A 21,777-nucleotide genomic window follows, 5' to 3' on the forward strand; every position below is an offset into this window, starting at 1 on the left:
ATAATTTTATAAAGGACTTTATTCTTTAAACAATCATTTCGCAAACGTAACTATTTGTGAATATAAGAGGTTTCAGATTTTAACATAATCCAAATCAACAAAATTATAAGGACATGAATAATATAAAAATCCTAAAGAAATCACTGTAACAATAATTATCACCAAAATAGAATTTTCATAAAAACGAACTAGCTATCGAGATAAATTATATGAGTATTTACGACAGTGATGCATACAGTACAATGAAAATTGTTCACCAAAATGAAATACTTGTTATACTGTTCAAATACTTGTTCTCACTGGTTAAATTATAGAAAGATACAACAAAATACAAACATCTTAATTCTTGTGTGACAAGAATAATAAGTAATAATACGTAGTGCCTATATCTTACACCCCACATCGTCACATTTGTTAAACTGGTGTTAACTATATCACAACACAATAATAGAAATAAAATTATATAACATAAATATTAAATAGAAACAAAGCAGCTCTCGTGACAAAGACCAATGAATGGAACACTCAGAATCGGTAATACTATTTACCAATAATATATCAGTCAATTAGTTTTCCATTTCACTGTATGTCATACTACATAGAAAGTAGTTATGTCTACATACAATAACATTTTCTAAGCAAATGTTAATTGGCTTTTTTCACTATAGCCAGATAAGACATTTATTATAATACACAAGTTATATACACCATTTTTACACTTGTAATTCTTTACTTTGGACTTCCTCTGATTTATCTGTTACAACTGCCTCTTTTGTTGGTGATTCCTTTTTAGGGGACTCCGATTCTGCAGAAGGGGATGGCTTATCTTGTTCACCATCACTGGTATAGCCCGTATCTGTATTGATGGAATCTTTTGATTCATCACGTTCAGGTGATTTGATATTGTCTTTAAAGCTCTCTATAGTTTCTATACTTTTATCTGAAGCCTTCTCCAGAGTTTCTGCAGAAATATTTTTATCTGAAGAATTCTCCAGAGTTTCTGCAGAAACATTTTTATCTGAAGAATTCTCTAAAGTTTCTGATGAAATTATTTTATCTGGCAAACTCTCACTTGTGTCTTTTTCTTCGTTTACTTCAATAACTACGTCGTTGCTTAAATTATCGATTTTGCCTTCAAAGGACTTATTCTCTATAACTGTATGGTTGCTACTCACACTTTCATCGAGATCAGGTTGTGAAGTGTTAAGCTCACTCTCGGCCTCCTCTGAGTGTTTATTATCTATAACACTTTCTTCTAATTTTTTATCCTCTACTTTCTGAGCATGAATATCTAGTTTTTCAACATTAATTTTTACTGGTATATCATTAAGTTCTTCTGTTATATTATCTTTACTAGAGTCAATTTCTATATTCACTCTGTTTTCTGTAATAGGTTTAGATGGGTTAGACGAAATAGTTGCACTGATGTCTTTCCCATTCAGTAATAATCTAACTAAGTTTGGTTCCTTGGTACTATCTAAAAATTCTATCTGGAATGTTACAGATACATCAGCTGCAAGGTCATTAAGTTTAGACTTAATATTCTCATTCGAAATATTATCTTCTGTGATTCCTACTAATCGACAGCACTTCGCGAGAGGTTCTATTCGAGAAATTTCTTCAGGAAGTTGACGGAATTCTTCGCATTTAGCTTTATTACCATAATCTATAAATTGAACATGGTAACCCACATCACAGAATTCTAGGATTTTTGCTCTATACCACTGTTCATCCTCTGCCCAAAATGCAGCACACAATGAACCTACTTTTAATTCAGAAGTTTGTTCAAATTCAGAAGCATTAGTTAGATTATATATAACTTTATCAAGCTCAGAAACTTTCTCATCAAGCTGCACATAAAATTCGTCTAAGGCGTTAACATAACATATTTTTCCATTACTGTTTAAATCTTGACCAACAGGTGTCGGTCGTTCACTTGTTGGTTGCTCCTCACAGAGTCCTACAAGCTCCTCAGTAACAGATTTACCTTCTAGATAAAGTTCTACAATAGATATATCACCAGACGCAATGAACTGTACATTAAAAATCGTTGCACCTTCTGCAGCTAATTCATTGAATTTTATTTCAGATTTGCGTGACCAGGATTTAATGTCGCGTGGTTTTTGTAGTGCACACTTTCTTGACAAAGCTGGTTTAACCTTAAGCTCATCAGGAAGACTGCGTAATTCATTAGCAATTGAAGCATTACCATAATCCATAAAAAGTACTTCTGTACCTTCAGAACCATCGACGATTACTTGGGCTCTGTACCAAGCACCATCTTCAGGATATTTAGCGGCACAAATAACACCTTCTTCTTTATCAGTCAGTTCAGGGAAGTTTTCCGCATCAACCATGGCCGATTCCATAGCTTGTAATTCAGGTGCAGCCGTTTCAAGTTGTATCCAAAACTCTGATGGAGAGTTGACATGACTAGCAAAACAGGATGGTAAGTCTCCACATTCTGCTTCTTCAGATCTTGTAGCATAACCTTCTGATACTAACTTGTCAGTAATATTGACACCATTGACAAAAATATCAACATAAGTGGTGACATCTTTCAGGACTATTAATGCATCCACAGGTGATGATATATCACCAACTAACTGTGTGAAGAAATCTGATGCTGGCTCTGACCACTGTCCTGTTCCAGTGGGTATCGCATTGACACTAGATTTAACAGCATAACGCTCTATTTCTTTTAGACGATCTGGTATTACTTTTATGAGATCAGGTTGGTTATCTAATACATCCGTATTACCATAGTCAATAAATCGTACAGTGGTGATGTCCGAATCAGCGTCGAGTATTTCGGCGCGGTACCATTGATCATCAGCCAAATATTTCGCTACGCACAAAGTGCCTAATTCACGATTTTCGATATCTGCATATGTTGCTGCATTGGATTGGAGCTCAGCTTGAATTTCTTCTATTTTGTCAATTTTATCAATCATCTGAAGCCAGAAGTGCCCTGGTGTATCTATGTGACTAATGTATACTTGAGTACAGCCAGGTGGTAATGAAATTGGTTCTTCTAAAGGTGTTTCTATTTTCTGTTCTTCACTTGAAGCAATTTGTGGAGTAGCTAATTTTTCATTGACAAGTTTCATAGCTAAATCAACACCATCTAAATGTAAGCTTGCAAGCCACCCATCGTTACCAAAAGCTAAAGTGACTTGAACCTCTTTTTCATTGGTCCATTCTGTCAGTTTAGCTAGCGTGTCTTCTTGAAGAGAAACAAGACCCAAACTAGCAACAAGAGCAAGAGTGCAAGGCTCATAGAATTTACTGTCAAGTTTTTTAACATTTGTTTTAGGTACAGTTTCACTGTTTCCATAATCAGGAAATTGAACTCTGAGTTCATTTTCTGTAATGCTGATTATAGTTGCGCGATACCAGTTTCCGTCAGTAGATTTAGCAGCACATAATCCATCCACTTCATAAGTGGCGAGATCTTCTGGAGCTCCTGGAAATAATAAAATTAATATTATATTTTCAAACTCACAGGGACTGTAAAATAATTTGTATTTATTATCCTGAGGTTAACTTTATAATTTAGCAGTTATATCCCGCAATTTTGCCAGCGTAAATTAAAATGAAAATAGCCTGTTCTAATGCATTATTTTTTTTGTATAAAAAATTTAATTCAAATTTATTCATCAGTCCCATTGCTAGCATATACTATATTATATTATCAGTGCCCATTGCTACTGAACTAAAAATAATACTATTATTTTATATATCATACAATACCTTCTTCATAAAACTTGAATAGATCATCTAAAAGTTGTGCTATCTTATCACCATCAGAAGATTTTTGCAGGTAAAATTCGTTCAGATTTTCCGAATGCGAGATATATGCTAGTCCAAAGTTGTAGTTAAAAACAGCTCTCATACAGAGTTGCACCACCTCATCGTACGCGCCTTCATCCGGCTCAAATATGGCCACTTTTTGGCCCGTCACGCTGTCATATAGCGTCGATACCAAACTGAAAAAAAATATTATTTAAATACATTAAATAATTATGTAATCTTTAATTTACAATGACTCTACTTAATCCGTACCTAAAAATCTTTACATTTAGCGACTGAATATATTTAATTTATAATTAGTAAGTTAATATATAAAGAGAAGGCACATTATTAAGTATGACTAATATTGGTGGAAATATTTTAAATATTTAGTACTTTGTGGTATAGTCACATTACTATATCATAATAAATATAAAAATTACCCAGTACCTGATTTCTTGTACGTCATTGATGTAGATTATAAATTTGTTGCCGGTAAGGCGTTCCTTTAATTCATCCAGCGAAAGTAGTGTCTTGGATTCAGCTGTGTAGTTGTTTAGCTTGCATTCCAATGATTGATAGAAGTATACGCTCAATTCGCTTGGCAATATCATAAGCTGCAAAAGTATAATTTGTATACATAATGAGACTGATACATTGAGTCTCTAATACTAAAATGGCTTCATACAACGTTCAATAGCACGGGATAGACATAGAGAATTATTTGCTAAACATCTTTCTTTACATACAAATTTTACTATAATTCTCTCTTAGATATGTATGGTCAATTTAATCCTATAGGCTAGTTTTGGTTTTACCCAGTACCTGTATCCATCCAAGTTCGCAGTCTATAGATGTTTCATCCACCATTCTATCCACATACCCGAACAAATACAAAGATTTTTTTTTTATTGTAGACAAAAGAGAAAGAATTACAGGTTAAAAATAGTATATGATAGCATGCTTTATTTGTAAAATAAAACAACCTTTCTCCTTTCCTCACATCAAGCCAACTCACTCTTGATTTATTACATTTTAAATACAGACTGATATTGTACTTTTAATTACTCTGTAGATTCTGTTAATTTACTACGTAAATGTAATGTAGATTTTTGATGAATTAATTTAATATAAAATACACTCACGTTTTCTAATGGCGCAGTTACACTATTTCCGTAATCCGGCAACACTGCTTTTATGTTAGCGGTGTCGACAACATCGTCGAGTATAGCGCGGTATATTTTGCCCTCGTGTTTCAATGTGCAGTGAATACCTTCCGCGAGGCTGTCCGCTGATAATGGTGTGAGCTAAATAAGAGAATAATATATTTCTTAGCATTTTTCATTTCATTTACAGAAAACAGACCATTCAAAAAAAAGTAAACGAAACAGTATTAAAACACAAAATCAAAAACATTACAATAAATAAAATGAATTACAATAAATTACGATAAACAAAAACACAATTTTATTAATATTTTTTCTGAATAGTTGAAGGTAATTTCTATAGTCCATTTGGCTACAGAACCTCAATAGTCGTCAGTCGTGGAATTAAAGAAAATTAATCTACTAAATGCATTATGTATGCGCAGTTAATCGCCAGTTTCTATTAAGTGAAATCAGTGAATTAACTCCAAGAATAATTGTAGTATGGCACTTACTTGAGAGGTATCGAAAGTTTCAATAGCATTTTCAACTAGAGCTGCTTTGTCTAAATCTAGTTGTACATAGAATTTTTCAAATGATTCCACATGGGTAACTTTACATAAGATTTGTTGGCCCACAATAATCGTCAAGTCGATTGCTTCATCTGTAAACATAAAATATTATCAATTCATTGCCAAAATTGGTCCGAGAAACGATTGTTATTTGCATAATGTATAAAGTGAACCTTGCCAAATTTGATAGAAGGTTTGGTTTGGTCAGATTATATGAATTTTGAAAAAGAATATTATAATTGACGCAAGAAATATTTTTAGGGCAAATTGAAGGCCTTTTTTTATATTACATCATAAAAAATAAAGATAAAAATAATGAATTACCTTTCAAAGTAACAGATGACTGATGTTCAGACAAAGCAGCTAGACCTTTCTCGACGAGCATATCGGCGACACTAGCCCCATTATTCCAAAGTGACACTTTGTATTGCTGATCTTCCAGACATTCCTGGAAGACACACTGATAGCGAGGCGCATTAAAGCATAGGTCTATCTCGGGGTCCGCTTTCCATTCTCCTTCCTTCGGCACCACTCCTAATAAAGAACAATGTACAGCCATCTTCGGAAGATCCATCAACTGTCTGTCCAATTGCCATATATCTTTGGCATCTACCAATTGCTTATTTCCGAAATCTACATATCTAACTATAAATTGTGATGGTGGTTGGACTGCAATTACGGTAGCACGATATAGCACACCATCAGCAGGGTACCGCGCCAAGACCGATGATCCAACCGGTACTACTCCTGTATAAGACTTTACACCTTTATACAATTCTGGTATCTTATGCATCATTTCGAGGAATTTGGATTGTAGAGAAAGTATTTGAGTGTGGAAACTCTCCGGTGATATTATCCACGTAACGGAGACCTCGTGTTGGGCACCAACTTCGACAGTCGGTTCAATGAACGGGGTTTCCAAAGGCACTGGTTCTTGCAATTCTTTGTATTGCACTTGAGTGAATTTGCTTTTAGTTTTGTATGGTGGAGTGCGCCCGGCCCGTTCTCCTCGACCGCTGTCCTGGGAACGAAAGCTCCTGTCTGATTTTTTGTCCGAATCAGAATTGAAGGAGCGCTCGGCGCGTTCTCTCGGTGTGAAATTACTTCGTGGTCTATCATTCTGTCTGTCTCTGAATTCTCTCTTCTGATTCCAGTTCTCCTTCTTGTCTCGCCTCTCACCTCGGTTTTCCCTGTGGTCGGGTCGATTCTCCCTATTTTTGTTTCCCCAATCATCATTTCTGTTGTCTTGATTGTGATCATGACTAAATTTGTTATCACTGCAAGAAATATTATCGCATTAAAAGATGAGCATCACAATGATGATGAAGAAGAAATTGAAGTATATTTACAATGGTCAACGTAATTTACTTCTTTTATTTATTAAATTTAATAGTTTAATAATAATACATTTAAAATTACATGAAAAGATAATATTTAAAGAGTTACAGTTAGAATTACAAATAACAGTCGATTCAATATTAGTAAATTTAAATCGTCATCATCATCATTTTAATTATTCATTGTACACTTCTAAACAAAAGCTGCTACAATAAATAGTCTTGGAGGACCCGCATCCTTGTAATACATTTAAAGTAGTCCATCCATCTAGTAATCTTATTTACATTCTTACCATTGCAAAATTATTTTTTAGATATTTGTAAAATAGAAATGGAGTGTTATAATGATGTTAACATTCCACTTATTTTTATAGTTACATGATAACTTAAATGGAATATAAAAATATAATGTTAATAGTAATTAATGTCAAAAGTAAGTAAACAGTACCACCACACCAAGCATCTATATAAAAAAGTGATAAATATTTCGTGTATAAAACAGTGAATGCAAAATAAAAACAAATGCTGTAAACAAAAACATTTGTAGTGCAATATAGGTGATGAATTATAATAAAATCGAAAGCCGGCAGAAACACATAAGAACGCTTGCAAATGTGCTGGCTAACGAAGCGTGACCAAGCAAATAGAGCGAGACAACGAGAACAATGCTGATACAAATATTAACGCTTCACTTGGAAACTAATAATTATTATCGCATGATGATTTCGTAAAATTGCGAGCCTATACAATGTAAATTGTACATTAGCCTTTATTCTTCCATATTCATTAATATCAAACAATGTGCATTAGACATGTAATTTTGGAATTTTAATAGAATTTTTTTACTTATGTATTTAATAAAAAATAAATATATAATAATAGTCATCAGTATATTTAGATAATAATATTTAAATTCTCTGATATTATATATTTTATTTATATACTTATTATATATTATATTATATTTAATATATACATAATTTAAAAAAAAATGATTAATATATGCATTTTCATGAGTAAAAACAAACTGAGGGAATCATGACAAAGCTGATTGTGACAATTAATTGCATTAATATTGGATCAGGCAGAATGTGAGACGAAACTCAGGCGTGATTCCAACAACACCAGTACCGTTTCAATCTATCTTGAATTGAGCCTTTTTGGTGGGCGTTCTGTGCGTCCAAAGACGCGGCCTCTGCTGCCTGCCTTAGCCTTTTGCCGACCCCTGTCGAATCTTTATTCTTCCATCCGGGCCTTGGGCCGGATTTATCGTGATGATCCGACCTGGGTTTTCTTCTGTCGAATTATGTATATGAACGATTTAATTTTGTTTACTTATATTTTAACATAGAATCTTTGCTGTGTACTGTACTGTGTGTACAAATTCCGTCCAAAAATGCTATACAAAAGTAAATAATATAATAATGTAATTACGACTATTGTTATGATATCATGACACCTGAATCAATACTACAGTAAGAAGAGATATAAAGTTTACATCAGTTAAATTCATCAATAATTATATGGATTTTCTATTTCCTTTTTAAATTATTTATACACCTAATATAGAATAATCGGATTGTTTGCCAGTTCTTTTCGTTTAAATATTCTTTCTGAACTTATAAATAAATGCAGAGACGTGTTTTTTTTTTTATTTTTTTTTAAATTATAATAATGTATTTAAAAATAGAACATGTTTAAACATATTTAAAAATGAAGTTACATAAATCATACTTAATGAACAGAAACAATAAAATCTTTGTAAAGGTACAAAATACAAAACAAATTTTATCGTTTAATATAAAATAGTTTCAAGGTGTATGTAATGTAGCTATAATATCTATGAAATTCAAATTATTCAGTTGCCTAGATATATAATCAATATAATAAAAAAATATTTGAATGTTGCATATCTATTATTCGTATTATTTTAGATTGTTATATCATTTCTTTAACACATTGCATATATTACGTACCTATGTATACTAATATAAAAATATAAGTAGCGCCTCAATATCGCTCAGCTGAAATTACTAAAATTAAAGAAACTAATTCACAATATAGATTATTTGCTTTTACAAAAATTAAACTCTTAAAAGGACAGAGAAGCCGTTAGATCGATCCGCAAAACTTGGTATGAAACAGGTCAACATTTTTAAAGACTCCATCAATATCTATGGGTCAAAAATTTATGCATATTTGTTTGGTAAGTTCGCTGATTTATTTTCTATATCTCTAAACATACCTGTCTCTATTATTGTCGCGGTTATTATGGGGTCGACCGGAAGGTGTCTGGAAGGATTGACTAGGCTGAGGCGTTTCGTCCCAGTTGTCGTCAGCAGGCGCAGGTGCAGCATTATGTGACGTATTATTCTCCCACGGTTTTGGACCACTGCGCCTGAAAAACATTATTTTTATTATATCTTTATCTGAATTAATAAAAAAAGTTCACATTTAATTAAAAGAACAATAATAGAACAAGTTTCTTTTTTTATTTTATTAAAGTTAACAAGCAGTAACACAATATATCATGATAATTTTACATTTGAACATAATGAATAGTACCATCAACAAAGTTAACTATAGGTTACTACATAAAAAATGTAAACATGCAAATTTGAGAGAAGTAGAGGTGACCATAACAATCATCAACTTACATTAGAAGTTGGAATAACTCTACTGGATAATCTAATTATATATATTGTAGTATTTGAGGGTATCAAGTTACACTATTGAAGGTAACTAAGAAACAAAATGTCATTTAGTCTGTAACCGACCAGTAAACAAGTAACAGTAATCTTGCGTTTTTATTTCGATATCTCTGGACATACATTACATATTGGCGACGAGAAATAATTCACACGTGTAATTAAGGCTGTATTTATAAATAGATATCGTAGAAGTGATGGCAAGTTACGGAAATATGTTGTTCGGGGGCAGTCTCACGTTTGACCACCGCTCACAAGAATGGGGTATATTCAAGAGTCGTTTTATCCAATACTGCACTGCAAACGATATAAATGACGGAAGTGATAAAAGTGGAGTGAAACGACGCGCATTATTATTAACTGCTTTGGTGGAAGATACATACCGCGTAGCCCGGGATATTGTTTTCCCTACGCCTTTGGAGAATGAGGAATTTAAATTGCTTCTAGAAAAATTGGATACGCATTTTTGTGAAAAAAAGAGTACATTTGCGGAGCGATACCAATTTTATAAAGCAGAACAGCGGGTGGGAGAAGAATTAGCAGAATGGGCAGCGCGAGTGCGACATTTAGCACAGTATTGTGGTTTTAAAACGGAGTTAGATACCGCCTTGAGAGATCGTTTTATTCTTGGATTGGAAAACGTAAAAGAGAAGGAAAAATTATTCGCCGAATCCATTGATACTTTGACTTTTAACAATGCGCTGGAAATAGCACAGAGAGTGCGGTGTTCGCGCTTGGCATTGCAATCGTCACGGGCAGACACAGGGACAGCGCACCAGCAACAACCGGTATATGCGTTGCATACCGGCATCGGCCGCACCGGGACACCAGCGGCGCCGGTGGCGCCGGCAGCGAGATCTCGTCCAGCTCGAACAGCAAGTCAGAACGTACCGTGTGATGTGTGTGGTTACAAAAACCATTCGAAAGAAAAGTGTCGTTATTCAGAATATATATGTCGAAGGTGTAATAAGAAGGGACATTTGCAACGAATGTGTAAATCAAAAGTGAACAGTTGTAAATACTTGGTCACTGTGGATGATAACGACGACGTGGTAGAAGGTAATTTTGATTTATTTAGTATCGAGTGTATAGACGGGCAACCGATGCGTCAGGTAGTTACTATAGACAATAGCGACATATTGTGTGAAATAGACAGCGGCAGCGCGGTATCAGTTTTACCGGACGATATATACCAGTCATATTTTAAAAATAAACATAACCTTAAATCGTGTAATGTTGTGTTGAATTGCTATAATGGAAGTAAAATATCACCGTTGGGGTATGTATCATTACCGATAACGTTTGAGAGATGTACTAAGTTCATTAAATTGTTTGTTATCGTTACTCACGATAATCAACCGGCATTATTGGGCAGGGATTTTATAAGTAATTTTAAATTGAAATTATGTAGCACGCTACATGATTTAAATCATTTAAAAAATTATAATATCGATAGTTTTCTTATTAAAAAGTATGAAAAGCTGTTTAGAAATGAACTGGGTACATTTAATAAATACAGGGTACATTTAAAAATTAAACCGGATATTCAATTGAAATTTTTCAAAGCTCGCCCGGTACCTTTAGCGTTGAAACATAAAGTAGAAGGTGAGTTACAGCGATTATCGGACTTAGGTATTTTGGAAAGAGTAGAACATTCCGAATTTGCTACACCGATCGTTCCGGTATTGCGTTCTGATGGTGGTATCAGGATCTGTGGCGATTTTTCAGTGACGCTAAATAAAGCATTATTTATGGACAATTATCCATTGCCGCGCATCGAAGATTTATTTGCGAAATTACATGGCGGATTACAATTTTCTAAATTAGATTTATCCAGGGCCTACAACCAGCTAGAATTGGACGATTCTAAATATTTAACATGTATTAACACACATAAGGGCTTGTTTATTTATAATCGTTTAGTTTTCGGTTTATCTAACGCGCCATCTATTTTTCAGCGCACAATGGAACAGTTATTAGGTGATATAGAGGGTACATGTATATTTTTAGACGACATTTTGATCACAGGGTCTACAAAAGAAGAACATTTGAATAGGTTAGAACAGGTTTTGTGGAGACTACAAGAAGCTGGTTTACGTTTGAAACGGGAAAAGTGCGATCTTTTTAAAGATTGTGTAGAATATTTAGGTTTTCGTATAGATAAAAATGGTTTGCATAAATCAGAAAGTAAAGTAAACGCTATAATTAATAGTAATTGTCCAAAAAACGTTACAGAGCTTAAATCATTTTTAGGAATGATAAACTATTATAGATGTTTTGTTCCTAACACATCTAGTGTATTAAGTCCATTGCACGCTTTATTACTAAGTGGACGTGGGGGAAAGAACAAAATGGGGCTTTTAATAAAATTAAGTCAGAATTGTTGTCAGATCGGGTATTGGCTCATTACAATCCAGAGTACCAGACCATAGTGACGGCGGACGCCGGACCGCAGGGGCTGGGCGCTGTGTTGGCGCAGCGGCAACCAGACGGCACGGAACGCGTGGTCGCCTACGCGTCACGCTCCTTATCTAACTCTGAACGTAATTACGCACAAATTCAAAAAGAAGCTACTTCGATTGTATTTGCGATAAAAAAATTCCACCATTATTTATATGGGCGTTCGACCCCTTTTATTTTGCGTACAGACCACAAGCCACTTATATCGATTTTTGGTAATAAAAAAGGAGTCCCAGAGATGGCAGCAAACAGATTACAGCGCTATGCCCTATTTTTATCTGCGTATAATTTTAAAATTGAATACATTAAAGGAGATAATAACGTAGCAGATTTTTTGTCGCGTAGTGTAAATGCAATGGAAATGTTCGACGATAAAAATAAATTAAATATTGATCCCATAACTTATATAAATTTTATTGAAGACTCAATGTTAAAACCTATCACAGTAGAGGACATTAAAAAAGAAACAGGTTTAGATGGAATTTTGAAGAAAGTAGCTTATTATATTAAAACGGGATGGCCCCCCAAGATGACAGATATTAATATAAAGCCTTATTTTTTATGTCGTTTCGAATTATCCTTAGAGAATGAATGTATTTTACGAGGTCATAAAGTAGTAATTCCTCACAAGTTCAGAGAGCACATATTGAATGAATTGCATAGTTCCCATTTTGGGGTAGTACGTACAAAAACGGAAGCAAGAACTCGTTTTTGGTGGCCAAATATTGATAGACATATTGAAGAAAAAATAGGTTCTTGTAGTTTATGCAATTCTAAGCGTAGTTTACCCCCTCGTTCTCCCCTCGCGCCGTGGGCATTCCCAGCACGACCTTGGGAACGCATTCATTTGGACATGTTTTCAATTGACAAGCATCAGTTTTTAGTAGCTGTCGATGCCTATTCAAAATGGATTGAGTGTTTTTTAATGTCTAATACCGATAGCCAGTCGATAATTAATAAACTAAATGAGATATTTAGTAGGTTTGGATTGGTTCACACGTTAGTGACAGACAATGCGACAAATTTTTGTTCCACGCAATTTGAAGATTTTTGTGTATTAAATGGTATTAAACACGTCACTATAGCACCATACCACCCGGCGTCCAATGGTCAGGCTGAAAATAGCGTGAAGACGTTAAAGAAGGGTGTACGGAATATTTTAAGAGAAAACACACATCAAAAAGATATTATGAAAAAAATAAACAATTTTTTATTCAATTATCGCAATTCGACACATTGCACAACCGGTTTTTCACCAGCGCAACTATTACTAGGGCGATCACTGCGCTGCCGGCTCGATTTGTTACGCGTTATTCAACCTAATAGCAATAATAATACATCTGAGTCGTTAGCATCCACAGTTCAAAACAATGTTTTTGTTAAACAGACCTTACAGCGTAAGCAATTTGGAGGACATCGCAGGACGGACTTTTCAACAGGAAGTAAAGTTTTGGTAAAACATATTTTTAAAAATGGCATGAAACATATATGGAAATTGGGAACAATACAACGAAAAATTGGTTCTAGGATGTATGTTATTTTTGTACCAGAATTAAATTGTCATGTAAAAAAACATGTGGATCAGTTATTGGCCTATAAAGGAACTGACTTATCTCAGGATTTAGATGATATTAGCCTAAGTGATTACTACTCCATTGTTGGGGAGGGGACGGACAGAAACATGAGGGAAGAGACAGTTTCATCAGAGGTTGTGTGTCAACCTATAGTTCCGGAAGGAGCAATCACCAATCCAGATGTCTGCGCTCCAGAGTTACCAGAAACATCAAGCTCATCTCAGGCAGAATTTTCACATGATGACTCTTTCGTCTCCATACCAGACCATAACTCAGTAGGAACAACCGCTGAACAAACGACGTCAACTCCCCTGTCACTACTTCCCATAGAAAAAGCATGTAAAAAGGTTACAGAAGCTGAACCTACGGTTATTAAAAGAGGCCGAAATCCAATACGATCCACAAGAATGAAAAAGGTTAATTATAAACTCTAGGTTAGGTAAATTTAAAATGTTTTGTTTATAGTTTTTAATTTAGTTTTTTTTTTTAAGAATAAGTGGGGGAGGGATTGTAGTATTTGAGGGTATCAAGTTACACTATTGAAGGTAACTAAGAAACAAAATGTCATTTAGTCTGTAACCGACCAGTAAACAAATAACAGTAATCTTGCGTTTTTATTTCGATATCTCTGGACATACATTACATATATATATATATATATATATATATATATATATATATATATATATATATATATATATATATATATATATATATTAATTTGATATATATAACATAATGAATTTGATTTCTAATTATATATGTCGGCTTTACTCGCATTTTAAATTTGGTGATGCCAAACTAGTCTCGAATTCAATAATTACAATACAGTATGACTCACGATAGTTAATATTCAACAGTTTGTTTTTTTATGCAACTTAGAATGGCAAACAAACTGACGATCCACCTGATGGAAAGTGGTAACCGTCGCTTATAGACATGAGCAGTACCATGGACATAACAAAGTATACTGTTTCGCCCATGATATCCCCTATGCATTGCTATTCCTGAGGACTAAGGTGTTATACCTATCCTGTAAATTCACTGTCATATCCCACCCTTCAAACCGTAACACAGCCATGCATACACAGCTACTTCACCGTAAAAACACGACTGGGACAGAGTTATCGAAGCAGACGACTTTTGTACAGTCTCTCTCAGGTAATTTCTATACACATACCCAGAATAGATTTCTTTATGATATATATATATCAATAATAAGAACTTGTTTACACAGAGGCATAGAGTACTCCGGCCTGTATTCTATACTCCAGCGAGACGCAAGCTATAGTTTATAGTCTCCTATTTGCATAAATTATAAATCAATGCTTTTATGTCGACAAAACTGAAGCGTTATATCCGATTCACATTACTAAAACAATATCGTAACTGCTATTTATATTGTACGTGTGTGTGTACACACACACACACATAAAAGTACCAGCAACGAGTACTAATCACTTGAAAGTTACTGGTCATTACGTTTGTTACTTGAAAATTATAAGCTTATGATTAAATAAAAGCATTCATGAAATACGAATATGTATCTAATGAACACTTATATATTCTTAAAGTAAAATCAAATTGATTTCAATTGCACCAGAGGGAGACTTTGTACAAAAGTCGATTGCTTGGGTGCCTCTGTCCCATTCGTGTTTCAACCGTGAAGCAGTTGTGTTTGCATGGCTGTGTTCCGGTTTGAAGGGTGGGATATGACAGTGAATTTACAGGATAAGTATAACACCTTATTCCTAAGGAATAGCAACGAATAGGGGATATAATGGGCGAAACAGTATACTTTGTTATGTCCATGGTACTGCTCATGTCTATAGGCGACGATTACCACTTTCCATCAGGTGGGCCGTCAGCTTGTTTACCATTCTAAGTTGTATAAAAAAAATTTACAAAAGTAGAACTTTTGTGACATAAAGTGAGCAGAAAATACAAGTATTACTCTATCTCTCATAACATCGAGTCATGTTTCGTAAACAGTAAGCAGGCACCAAATGCTAAAAGCTTCTATTCTATTAACAAATAATTAAAAAACACACGTAAAAGAAACCAGTTATTTTTAGAATAAAAATTTGTAAACGCTATTTATAGGAATTTATAAACAATTTATATAATAAATATATTATGTAGATATATTTATATCCCATGTCTATGTCAGGTAAGTCGACAAGTTCCATTTAACATAATTACGCCATCAAGAGCGTTATAAAATGTATGGGTAGTAATTTGCGTCAAACAGCTATCTATGAAGAAGAAACCGTTACCTCAATATATATAGAAGAACAATAACCAATGAATATAGACCACTCATATTTTGCTGTACTAAAATTAGCATAAAATTATAAGATTACAAAATTAAGTTTTAATGTTATCGATGACATAAAGTTAATTAATTTATTGTAAGGTTACTTGGAAGAGACCTCTATTTAGAGATAAAGCCGCGCATTATTATCTCATTCGTCTTACTTACTATAATGCAAATTTTATGTAAATATTGTACCTTTCTTTGAGGGGTCAATAAAGAGTTTTAATTCATTCAATTAATTTGTAATTATGAATTATTATATAAATAATAAAAACACACCTCTCTCCTCTGTCCTGCCTCCCGCCAAACTTCTCGCTGTGTCTACCGGGTGCAGATCTGTCAAATCCATCTTTATTATCCCTGCGCAAACAAAAACAAAACACGAATATACACTATTGTTAATTAAGAACAATTAACACACTGATTTACATCTATATTGGCAATAAACGCATATATATATGCCGATAATAGGGTTACCTATACATTATGTAGTCTGTCAGCACAAGAACTGCACCTCAACTAACTCGACGGCGGGTTCAAAGAACCGAAGTGAAGGTCAGAGCAACCATGACTCAGGAATCTATTATAATTTTTTTGTTTCAAGAAAAAAATATCTGGCAACGCGTGCCCGCACTGAGATTTTAACTTATCTATTTAACTGTAATCGTATCTAGGAATTGAAGATAAAAGTGTCCTATATCTATGGCATTATAACGATGTGTGATATTATTCAGAGGAGTGTCAACATTATAAGAAAGCCAAAGCCAAATTAGGAAGGAATATAGTTTCTTTCAGCAACAAATTACAACATATGATTTTTTTTCTGGTTGATTCTGGTGATTGGATTAAAATGTGTTGCGATCTTTGATGTTTTTTAAGACAGAAAGGTAAACAAGCATGTGACACTGTCATCCATAAGCACCAGCCAGTATTTTAGGAAGGAGCATTCTCTCACCTGCCGCGAAAACTGCCGCTTCTTTGCGCAAACTCCTCGTTTTCTCTTGGACGGCGATCGTCTTTAAAGCTTTTCTCACGTCTAAAGTTTTTTTTCCTGCCCTCATCGGGCGTACTGCCTTCTGGGGAGCTGAAGGTATCTGGTGCTTCTTTACGTACGGGAGTCGTCGCTTTAGCCTATTTATCACGTATATAATTTTAAAATAACAAAAATATCGACTTACCTACGCACACCAACTTAATCTTTCGTAGTCTATTATCTGGCAGACGGTAATAATATGCCTCTCGCATGTTATTATTAAAGTGAAAGGTGTTATTTAATGTTACAAGTAGGTCTTTGAATGATTCATAAAGTCAGTGATAAATATATTTATAGACGTTATCAATATATACAAAAGACGTGGACATGAACATAATTTGATATTTCAAAAAAATAACCTAATAATTTAGAACTGAAAGTATAGCAACCTCGATTCTTATTTTTAGAAAGCTTTCAAAAGAGTGGTAGTCTTATCTGATCATTTAAAGTATTGAGAGATAATTCGGATTCATTCCTACATCCATTTCTATAGTTATACAAAAAAAATACAAATAATTTAGCTACTATTCTCAAATTGTATGTATTATTATATAGCAGTCTTCAAGTATAAAGGTAACAGTTAACACATTCCTTAAGGTGCACCATCAGCTTGTTTGCCATTTCAAGACTCACAAAGAACCAATAAAGTTAAACAGTCTCTGATCACTTACCTCATTACTGACTCTTGGTTGTGAAAGTTGATTCATCCTCCTTGCCACATCTAGAGGTGGATTAACAGTGTCATCAACAAGTGACACCAACATGGTATCACTGGATAGGACACCTACTATATGAGCCATCAAAGTTTTTTCGAGTGCCAGCATTTCCAGTAAATTTGATGTTTTTGTCTCAATTGGTTTACTTTCAAAGCCCTGATTAAAAAAAAGAATTACTTATTAGATTATAAGTCAAATACAAGGTGATTGAAAATTCTAATTATATATCTTCCATGGATGTATGTACATATAAATTATTTTGTAATTATTATTATTTATAATTTTTTTTATCTGCAATTAGCCCTTTTTAGCCATAATCAAATGTTGTATTACAATTGTTGGCATTAGGAGCTGCATATCCAAAGATATGTCATCTCAAACAAATAAAAATTTTAAATGCTGGCTAGTCAAGATCTTTTTAGTCTAGATAGGTATTTATTTGTAGTCAATAACTTCAAGGCCAGCTAGTTTTTAAGATATTACTCTGCATATAAGTTCCACAGGCTCTTTGTATCTGTTCCTTGATAGTTAGGATCTCCAGGTACTCATGTACTTCTTTATTCTTTATGGAGCATGGTGCTCTGATTAGTTTTTAAGGCTTTGTTTTGGAAGGATTGAAGGATTTCCATATTAGAGTGGCATGTTGATCCCCAGAGTTCTATTGTGTACGTCCATATAGGCATTATGATGCACTTATAAATGAGTTTATTTTCAAGGCCTAATGAAGACTGCCTGCCTATTAATCAGTATGTATCTCTAAGCTTTTTATTACTTACAAATGAAGAATTCATATTAGAGATTATTTGAAACAAATAATCCTTATACTTTAGGGTTAATGATCTAATAGGTTTAAGTAAGATGATAAAGTTATGTTGATAAATTATATAATAAAAAGATACCAGCTTACCTTAAGTGCACATTTCATAGCTTGTGCTGGTAATTTTATGAGATCTGGTGTGATGGTTCTGAGGTCTGATACATCAATTTCTTGCTCATTACCATAGTCCACATAGGCTACCACTACTTTATTTCCCTTTACATCTCTAATCCTTGCTCTATACCAATTATCATCATCAGGAAACCTTGCACAACATGCAGCGCCCACAGGTAGGTCTCTAGGCGCAGTACTGTTCTCACAATGTACTCTGACTGCATCCATCACAGCATTTAGCTCATCAATCTTATCTGACAACTGAATATAGAACTTGATACAGCTATCTACATAAGATACCAGCACAGACTGTCTTGTTCCCAAATTGAGCATGTCCATCCATTTGAACTGTAGCTTATCTTTCATATTTGCTAATAAAAGATCCAGAACATTCTTGTTATCTAAATATAACTCTCCATATTGAATCAATGGAGGTCCTTCAGGTGCCACAACTCGTAGCGTAAGTACCTTCCCATTTACCAGTTGCTTGAAAGTCTCAGTGAGATATGGACCCTTCTCCAACTTCTTTACTCCCGATAAACAAAACCTCATAGCAAAAACATTAGGCTTTACAAATTCTTCAGGAATATCAAAAATATCATAATAGGATACCATTTCAGTATCACCAAAGTCAACAAAAAACAATTTGCACTGGGACCCAGATAAATTCATAACAATTGCCCTGCAGATAATCCTGTCACCAGACATTCTACCAAGGCATACTGTGCCTATCATTGGTGGTTCTGCAAGACTGCTGTGAGGCCTTTTGTTTATATCATCCATCATGTCCTGTAATTTCTTTGCATCTGCCACAAGCTGCACAGCAAAGAGTTCAGGTCCTTCTTCAGAAAATGATACAAAAACTTTGTGTTGAGAGTTAAGTTCCAACAAACGGCTTTTATATGTAGTGGACTTCTTTGGAGAAAGTTGTTTATTTGCAATAATAGGTAATGTTGTAGAAGGTGTACCAGACAATGGATTACCAGTGTGCTGAGGTTGACGCGACAGAGGTCTAAGGTTTACAGAATTCCTAGAAACTTTGTTAACCATTAGTCTTTGGCTGATCATCGAAGGAGGTGGTACAGAACCATTGAATGGCAGTGCAACATTTTGTTGCAAACGCATTGCTGACGCAGGGTTTAAAGGAAAGTTTTGATGCATTAAAAATGGTATATGTTCAGTATATGAAGACTCATTTCCAATGCTGGACAGCTGCCAATTTGATACTTGACCATCACTAGACATTTGTAGAAGTTCCTCCTGTTTATTTACAGGCAGAGCAATACCAATTTTGTTTGTAACAAGGTGTGTTGACAAATCAGTACCCTTGAATTGAATAGAAATGATAGGGAGTGTGCGTGTTTGCACTTCAACTGTCACTGGATATTCATCATTGCACAGCAAATTCTGAAGTTTCAAAAGAAGTGGTTCCTCCCATTTTCCAGAAGGATGCATAACTCGTGAAAGATAATATTCAGTAGCCTGCCCAGGCACTTGCAAAAATATTGGATCATATGTATCCAAAAATCGGATAGTACTTAAGGAAATATTATCTTTATTACCATAATCAATGAAGTGAACACCGACGAGACCTGTAGCTAGATTATTGGTACTAGTGATTTTAGCTCTGTAGTAAACACCATCTCTGTACTTCGCTGCACATATTATGCCTTCATGAATAGCAGCCGGGGGCACTGCCCCAATTCCCTTTTCTAAATTATCGCAGGCACATACGAAAAGTTTTTCTAACATCAACGAAACTTGCTTGTCGAGCTGACCACTTATCTTCAGAAAATGACCCTCACTATCCACATGAGTCACAAAGAGAGGAAAAGATCTTACACTTTCGTTTGGCATGGCCATATTGGTAATTTCTAGTAATAGTCAAATATAAAAAGATAATACAGCAACGAGTTCACATTACTTTATTATTCACCAGGAACGTTTAGACAACAGTGAGACGTAATTTTTAGACTTACATAAAAATGCCGCTTTCTTTTCCGTTTACGTTTTCAAGAAACATGGCGACTTTGCAAGCCGAGACGCGAATAATAACGTTTAAAGTACTCTGTGACTGTGTTGCAAACACAGTTTTAGGTTTTCGGGTCAATTTCAATTAATTCAAAGCCTGATTTTCAACTTTTTTGTTATGGACGAATTAAAGTAATACTTCCAAATTATATATAATATGGATTAATATCATATTACTTACCATAAGAGATTGCTGATTTTGCCAGTTTATCAGCCTCTTCATTACCTTTTATAGCCATATGAGCCCGAATCCATTGAAATTTAACTACATTATCACGTAAGTAATATCGTCATAGTTGTAGAATACTGACAGATATATTTAATATTTGTCAGATCCGTTAGTTGGACCAGTATGGTATAGGCTATCGAAACTTCTCTGTATCCAGAGGAGCATGGAGACAAGAAAGAATGGTTGTGCGTAGAAAAAAGTGCCTTGAAAAACGCACGGTGGAGAACCGCCATTCGTTCAGATGGTTGCGATGGAACTTTAGTTTGTGGCGAGTTGTACGTTGGTGAAAATCAGCAACAGGTATCAATTTGAACAATTCCTCAAAGCACTTTTCATGATAAATTCGGTATAAAATGTAACTTTACGCAGTTTCAATGAGCTGAGTTGGATTGTAAGTCGCTGCTTGTCAATAATTCGAGACGCTCAACTTTAAATTCGGTTAAACGAGAGAAGCTGGTACTGTGGCACTCATGCATAAAGGTGAGAATAGTATTTCATATGTAACCTGACTTGAGCTTTATATAATTTCAAATTTACGGTGTGAAATACCGTTTCAATCTATTGAGCACTCCTAACTTTTTGGAGGCCATCTTATCCTTTTCTTCCAGGTGGCCTCAAAACTGAACGTTAAATCTACAAAAAATTGTGGATAAAGCGATCGTTGGAGACCAAGAGAATAAACTATAACTAGCTATATTACGAATGTACTTAATTATTTTAATTGTACATTATAATTTACGAATTATCGCTCTTTAATTTTGTCACTGACATACTACATACACACCGATTATTAGAAATTCTAAAATATTTCTAACAATCTTACAAAGTTTAAATTTTTAATTTTAGTTATTGTTTAGCATATAAAGGTAAGAAAGAATGCAATATCCAGAAATTTCATTATTTATTTTTATTGAATAGAAAATGATAATTAT

General features: G+C 34.2%; 2 protein-coding genes across 3 annotated transcripts; one reads left to right on the plus strand and one right to left on the minus strand.

Moving 5' to 3' along the window:
• Position 1: 1 nt before the first annotated feature.
• LOC113521507 (maternal protein tudor-like) lies at positions 2 to 20,643 on the minus strand. Of its 2 annotated transcripts, XM_026907047.3 has the most exons (12): positions 18,562 to 20,643; positions 17,610 to 17,810; positions 16,861 to 17,036; positions 16,185 to 16,265; positions 9,092 to 9,244; positions 7,978 to 8,142; positions 5,834 to 6,786; positions 5,453 to 5,601; positions 4,938 to 5,099; positions 4,243 to 4,409; positions 3,754 to 3,989; positions 2 to 3,466 (listed from the first exon to the last, which is right to left on the minus strand). In XM_026907047.3, exons 1-12 carry the CDS (start codon positions 20,446 to 20,448, stop codon positions 714 to 716), a joined length of 7,083 nt encoding a protein of 2,360 aa, XP_026762848.2. In that variant the 5' UTR covers positions 20,449 to 20,643; the 3' UTR covers positions 2 to 713. The 2 variants fall into 2 exon arrangements, with proteins under 2 accessions (XP_026762848.2, XP_052758886.1); XM_052902926.1 differs by lacking the exon at positions 7,978 to 8,142.
• LOC128202469 (uncharacterized protein K02A2.6-like) lies at positions 11,885 to 14,234 on the plus strand. The gene has a single exon (XM_052902928.1). It carries the CDS (start codon positions 12,253 to 12,255, stop codon positions 14,020 to 14,022), a length of 1,770 nt encoding a protein of 589 aa, XP_052758888.1. The 5' UTR covers positions 11,885 to 12,252; the 3' UTR covers positions 14,023 to 14,234.
• Positions 20,644 to 21,777: the final 1,134 nt, after the last annotated feature.

Source organism: Galleria mellonella, unplaced genomic scaffold (assembly GCF_026898425.1).
Source record: "Galleria mellonella isolate WM207_F2 unplaced genomic scaffold, CSIRO_AGI_GalMel_v1 utg99, whole genome shotgun sequence".
NCBI lineage: Eukaryota > Metazoa > Arthropoda > Insecta > Lepidoptera > Pyralidae > Galleria > Galleria mellonella.